Source organism: Ixodes scapularis, unplaced genomic scaffold, assembly GCF_016920785.2.
Source record: "Ixodes scapularis isolate PalLabHiFi unplaced genomic scaffold, ASM1692078v2 PGA_scaffold3__209_contigs__length_174095766, whole genome shotgun sequence".
Lineage (NCBI taxonomy): Eukaryota > Metazoa > Arthropoda > Arachnida > Ixodida > Ixodidae > Ixodes > Ixodes scapularis.
The window spans coordinates 84,260,566-84,267,486 of NW_024609868.1; the positions used below are offsets into that span (position 1 = coordinate 84,260,566).

General features: G+C 47.2%; 1 protein-coding gene across 1 annotated transcript in view; it reads left to right on the forward strand.

The window, feature by feature from the left end:
- Nucleotides 1–6,407, forward strand: part of LOC8033835 (WD repeat-containing protein 6) — a 111,473-nt gene extending 105,066 nt beyond the window's left edge. The window contains exons 23-24 of the mRNA XM_029977787.3: nt 24–174; nt 6,157–6,407. Coding sequence (XP_029833647.2) covers nt 24–174; nt 6,157–6,271 — 266 coding nt within the window. The 3' untranslated portion in view covers nt 6,272–6,407. The remainder of the gene's footprint in view (nt 1–23; nt 175–6,156) is intronic.
- Nucleotides 6,408–6,921: the final 514 nt, after the last annotated feature.

Sequence of the window (6,921 nt, forward strand, 5' to 3'; positions counted from 1 at the left end):
TTTTATTGCTCGTGACGCTGCAGGGGCCTTGTTTCTTGATGCTCAAGGGAAATGGCTGATGTCAGTGGGAATTGACCAGCGGCTGCGCACATGGCACAGATCTTCGAGCTCCGTGCAAGAGCACTGCAGCAGGATCTCCTGCGTTCCCGACCTCGCGGCTCTCACCTGCTGGAAGTGAGCTCTTGTCTCTTGGAACCATACTCTTTTATTGTAGGGGAATTCGGTGGTGGACGTATCTCACGGTGGCACTTATACTTTGTTTTGGTGCAAGTTTGAGCAGAGTCGAAGGATTTAAAACGCATAAATGCGCATGCACGGAACAAGAATCGCGATGCCACAGCGCATTCACCGTGTTCGATCGGTTGGGCTACTAATAAAAGACGACAAGTGCCACGACCCCATGCTTTTGGCACAGCTTAATTGGCCACGTTGGCTTGTAGTGTTGGCAGCACTTACGGTGAAAAAAAATAGTTTCCTAGATATTTGCTCGCGGTGATTTCTCCTGGTTGGCTGGTTCTGTTCTGTGTTCCAAATCTCGCTCAATTAGATGCGAGTCACTTCCGCAGATTACAGGGATAATAGAGAGTTTTAGGGAACTGGAACAAAATATGATCGATAGACAAAAACGAGCGATACCTTGGATCGGGCGTGTGAACCGATCGCGTGCCTTGAAACGGCTTTGGGGGAATCTTACTTGCAGACGATAGGTACAGGTCGCGCCCCTTGGCAACGGAAGCCTGAATCGGCCTCATTGAGAAAAGACAGATTTGCATGTGTCTGTGTATGGGGAGGATTATGAATTGCAGAAACTGAAGTTGTAAGTAAAATTCGCATTTCGTAAATATAGAGAACCTAACTTTGTATATCTACTCATAATTCGTCTAGTTTTTTTTACTGAAATGAATGCACTTTCGATATATAAAACCTGGCACCCCACAACGTGTTGCCACTGGCATTGCGAAGTTCTAAAATGTTTGTCTGCTAAAGGAGCAGACAAGCTTTCCGACAACACTGGTGCTTAATCTTTTTGACGGCAACTTGAAGTTCGCTCTATTTGGCGAAAACAATTAAGAAAACATTATTTTGTACGACTGTTTGCACACCAAGAGAAAGCGCTTGTTGGCGGCTATGCATGGGACGTTCGACGTGGCGTCAATAGACGAGGGCGACGTCGTCCTACGACAGTTCAAGTTCACGAAAGAGGATCTGCCCCATCTCCGATCGGGGCTGCTGACTGAGAGTATTGTAGAAAGGAATACAAAGGAGGTGTTTCATAGCCTTAGCTGGAATCAGTGTTGCCAGGTGGTCCTACCAAAATTCCGCCAAACGGCTGGGGGTAGAACCCAAATATAGCCGAAACCGTAAAAAAAGATACTATAGCCAAAGTAGCTAAGACTAAAAACAGTGATTTTTAAGCCTTTTATTGACAGTTTTTCACACACTTAAAAAACGTGTTACATTCTCTTTTTCCACTCTCAGGCACGCCACATTTTATGTACAGTCTCCGGCGATATGAAAGACCCACTGGGAGCGCGTGGCCAAGGCGGTGGCTGGCGGGGGCGCTGCGAGCGCTCCGGGCAGTTCCATTCTGCTTCGAGGGGAGGACGCTCACTCGGGACTCGGCACAAACTGATAAGCGCGTTTCGCTTTATCTGAGCCCGAGTGAGCGTCCTCCCCTCGAAGTAGAACGGAATAGCCCGGAGCGCTCGCAGCGCCCCCGCCAGCCACCGCCTCGGCCATGCGCTTCCAGTGAGTCTTTCATATCGCCGGAGAGTGTACATTATGTCACTTGTGAATTTAAAAAAAAAAAATCGGAATGATGAAAATCTGTGCAACATGACCTTTCTTCGTAGGTTTTCAGAAGTACAAAACACACAGACAGCTTTATTGTGAAGCCCGGAAGATATGATCATACAGTAAAAGAACAAATTACTGAAGCAAAACAATTAGAACACTGGGAGTTTCAAACCAGAACCCCAATATCTAAAGTCTTTACCAATATCACACTCATCTCTTTTTTTTTTTTTTCTGTAGAATATGAGTATCCCCATCTGTAGAATATGAGTATCCTTTCTTGGGGTGGGCGTTTAGCGGTGAAACTGCGAAGTTCTCATTTTTACAAACTTGGGAGCCTAAGGATTCTTACAATGGGCACCAAAGCAGCGTTTGGAGAGTTCAGTCTACATCCAGGTAGAAGACGCGCTACCAGGTCTGTGGTAATACCGTAGTATCCCAAGAGATTCCCCCCTCCCCAAAGAAAACCCACCCCTGCTATTGGCACAATTTGCTATTATCTCAAAAACACCAAAAGATATAGCCCTCCTCTAGTAATTGCAAAGCTCTGACCCATGGTGACATCGGCAGAATTGGTGTTACTCGACCACAGCGGGGGAAAAGTGAACATTGCAAATTGGAAAGTACATTTTTCTATGCTCCATTGCCCCTCAATGTGAAAACCAGTTTGGCTGATCACAAAATATAAAAGTAGCATTTTTACAAATGTTTTTGATTCCACACCGAGAGTTAGACCACCCCTCATTTTCACCCAATTTGCTCTCGTTTTAGAGCGCAGCTCTTAGTCGCTCGTTTCTGGCTTGAGCGGCCTCGCCGTCGGCATAATGCTTTTTCATGATGTGTCACGAAAAAGCGTTACGTCGATGTGTTACGCAACGCCAAGGTGTCTAAAAAAACTGTTACGCCGACGCGTTAAGCGACCGTCACAAAAAAGCGTTACGCGACGCCGACGCGTTATGCGATGCCGACGTGTCACGAAAAAGCGTTACGCCGTGTTATGCGACACCGACGCGTCACGACAAAGCGTTATGCCGACGTGTCACCACAAAGCGTTACGCCGACTGCAACAGCAACCGTAACGGTAGCTGTAACATGTCAGCGTGACACGTCGCCGTTGGCGTAATTGTGCGGTGCATTATGGGAAATGTGCCATAATGCACAGCGGTGAGCCGCGCGTTTGCATTATCGGACGTTTCCCGTAATGCACTAAGAGGGAAGGGGGAGGAGGAGGAGGGAGAAGGAAGAAAAGAGGGGGAGGAGCAGGGGAGAATAGATGAGGAGAGAGGAGGAGAGGCATACCTTCCCCTCCGTACCCTCCCCTCCTCCTCCTCAAGAGCTGCGCTCTAATTCGGCATTACAGGGGGTTGTAAACATCTAATTTTTTTTAGGTGGACTATCTCTTGGGATATTACTGTAGTGCAGTCTGTTTGGTTTGCTCCACTGTGCTGTGTGGAGACTACTTAAACTCTGCAAGCATTGCTTGTCTTTGCATTGTGAAAACCCTGAAGTTTGTAGAAGTTTGAAGCCTTTCTCCTTCTTTTCTCTCCTCTCGACTAGCCAAAAGAAAAACAATTTTTTTCTTAAACTGGTTAGAAGGTTGAAAATTAACTAGTCGAACCTCAGGTTCGACAAAAGTTTGCCGCATCCTAAGAAATAGCCCAAAAATAGCCACGTAGCCATCCACGAAATTTTGATGCGAACTAGAAAAACATGTTGCCTAATTTGGCTATATATAGCCCAATCTGGGAACACTGGTTGGAACGCCACCTTTGGTTGGTTGGTGCTGTGCATCGCGGAGACGCTGACATCCAACGGCTGGGTTTGGGTGTCGGGACGAGGCCCTCACAGTCGGGCTGAGGAGGCTGACCTACCACAACTGCATCGGCACTCATATTTTTCTCGCAATTGCGTACAGTACAGATAGCAGACGAACACGGTTTGACACCTGCGAACCGATCGTTGAGCCGTGTACGGTACAACCAGAAAGAAAAACTTGTTGTCACTTTACTGCTATCCATTTTTGCAGCAGAGCTGTTAAGGGCTAGGTTCCCGGGGATTGTGTCCGTGTACAAAACACTTGTCGACAAAAACGCCTCTGGACTGCTACCGCCACCTATAAGCGACGGCGGCAAGCACACAACCAGTATGGTTGCCGCCGTCACTCGTAGGTGGCGCCAACCTTTCCAGCTATCATAGAAGAGTGGATAGTTGGGCGGCGCGTTGGTGCGAATTCATTGTAGGAAACGGCAAGAAAAATAGATGACGACAAAGAAGCACACACAATGAGCGCAGCGCTCGTGACGTGTGTTTCTTCGTCCTCGTCTGTTTTGCGCGCTGTTTCCTACGCTCTTATCAGTTTCAGTTTGCACTTAGGATGGGTCGGCCACGCGCCCTTTTTGGGGAAAGAAGACATGCTGCGGAAGGAGCGTCGACGTACGCAGCAGCGCGAATGGGTCCGTAATCACCGCAAAGCCGCCGTCGCCTTGACTTCCACTGCGTCAAGCGCTTCAGATTTCCTCGCCAAAGAAGAGCACATCGCTTGCCTGGAAAGCCGCCGCTGAGAACAGAACCAGCGATGTAAAGGGCGCCGGCGGGCCAACGCCACGGACGACCGACGATCGTGCCACGAAGGCCAAGCGCAAGCACGAGGCTCGGCGACGACTGCATTCTATGCCGGCTGAACAGTTCCCTGGCGCGACGGCGATGTTCCAAAGCGAGTTCATGGATTACCCGTCTGGCGTCACGTGTGCCGTGTGCGACCGACTCTGGGTCGCCGGAGCTCTGCTGGTCTTCCTTTTTCACGAGAGTGGAAAGGCTGAACGTTTTTAAAATTATCATCCAATATTCAAAGGGCTCGTTTTATGGGGTATACTATGTGGTTAGCATTAGTACGCAAATTTTTAATTCATGCTATATTTTTAAAGTAAGTATCGAGAGTCTTGATGCAAAAAACTGTTGCTCTTTCTGTTGCCACTACAGATAACCCCTATAGCCAAAGTAGCAGCTGTAAAAATGGGTAATAAGTTCCCAAAGTGCACATCCCAATGTTTGTATAAAAATAATTAAAAAACTTGGAGCCTTTCCACTCTGGTGAAGAAGGAAGACCAGCGAAGCTGTACTATGGTGAGAATTAAGTAATGGCTGGCCGCAAGTCCGCAATCCAAAGTGGAAAGGCTGGAAAGGTTGCCGCCATCTATGAGCGACAGCAGCAACAAGACAACCGGCAAGCCGGTTGTCTGGTTGTTGTTTCACTCATAGATGGCGGTAGCTGTCCAGAGTTTGTTCTCATCATTTGTTTGCTGGCGGACACGATCCTGGGGAAACTAGCCCTTAACAGCTCTGCTGTAAAATTAAAAATGTAATAACATAAGTAAAAAAAAAACATTTTGTAGGTCAGTCGGATTCAGACTCTCCATCTTCGTTCTCCTGCGAGCCCGGAGCTGGTGCTTTTAAACCAACTAATCTACTGCGCAGGCGTGACTGCCGTTTACTAAACATTAAATTATTTTTTAAGAGGAAGTTCTATTGCGTTTTGTTCTGAACTTGCTTTCTTATTTGCTGAAACTTCATACAGTTGCTCTCACCTAGGGTGCCACCTATGGCCAGGCACTAATATGAGTTACTTTATTCATGTATGAAGCCTCGGCACGCTCCCTCCGACAGAGAAATAGCTGTTCTAGTTACAAAGCGAGACTTCTTATGTCGGCCATTGGTCGTGCCTTAACAGTTCGAAAGGTTCATTACGGTAAGACCACAGAGGACTCGCATATGGGCAGTTCGAACTGGAGGGCCCATCGTACCATATTGGATGTGCAAAAACGGTTCCCTAAAACTCTATTACCAATAGAGCGACGCTGACCATGGGTAGGTTTTCAAATGCCAAGGCACGAATTGTTTGTGAGATTGAGTAAATTTTGAAACACGACTCTTGCACAAAAGGGCTTGCAAATACCGTATTTTCGCACATATTGCCCGTTCCTGCGTATAACCCGTTCCCCCAACTTCTCTGAAAAAAACAAAAAATGCCTCACGTATTACTCGTACTTACTGCGCGAAGCAATGCCCAAATGTTGATATACACTCATTGCCGCAGTTACTGCAAGCTATCATCCGAGGAGCCTTCGTCATCTAAGATTATATTGCGTCGTCATCTACGCCGTTGCGCAGGCACGTAGCCAGGATTTTTATTCGGATATTTATTCTTGCTCTTTGCATGCCCTTTAATTTAGGGTTGTCACTGAACTTCATGAAGTGTCTATATGGTAAGCAGGTCTTGTAGCGTAATGAGGCGAAAAGAACCTATAGATAAAGGTATTTAAGATACCTACCTAATGCTGATCCGCTTTGCAACTTGTCTTGCAGGAAGCCCGACGGAGACATTCTTGTGGCAATCGCAGGTGAAGGCCTGGAGATAACCCTCCACGAAAACATTTTGGCGGCAGAACTGGCTACAACTGCGGGTCAATTCATTGCCTGAGCTACAGTCGCCTGGGTGGGGTTTTAACTGTACATAGGGCACAAGTTTCTTACCAACCAGTGACGGATGGCTAAGGGCTGTAATGTTGTCAGCACATGAGCATAGTGAAGTTGAATAAAAACATTTTTGCCACTGAGTGCACTCTCTGTTTTGTAGTGAGACTTTTCGCAACTCCAGCAGGTTGCTTGCCTTCTCGCGAACGAGTGGAGAACCAGAGGAGCGGGGACGGCGCCGGAGACTGTGGAAGGGATTGCTGGACTTGGGGCTGCTATTACGGCTTGGTTCTTCTCGGCGTGTTCATGCATCATGCAGTTTTAACGAAAAGCGAGTGGGTTAAAATTGGAATTGTTTTGTTCAGCTCCACGACTTTTAAAGATCAACATTTTAATTTTCTTAACCCACGTCAACATCTCCGTCACCTGTGATATGCTCCTGCCCTGACCGCTTTATATTTGTAGCCAGATAAATTATTTTGGCATGCTGACCAGCGTCGGAGAGCAGGCGCACGGGAAATGCTGGGGAATCTATTGTTGTCTCATCTGCAATCTTGTGACTACTGCCCCGCCATCTATAGAGCATAGGAGTTCCAAATATTATAGCAACCTAGAAATGTGAGCACAAATTATGTGCAACTGAGTTGAAACAGGGCA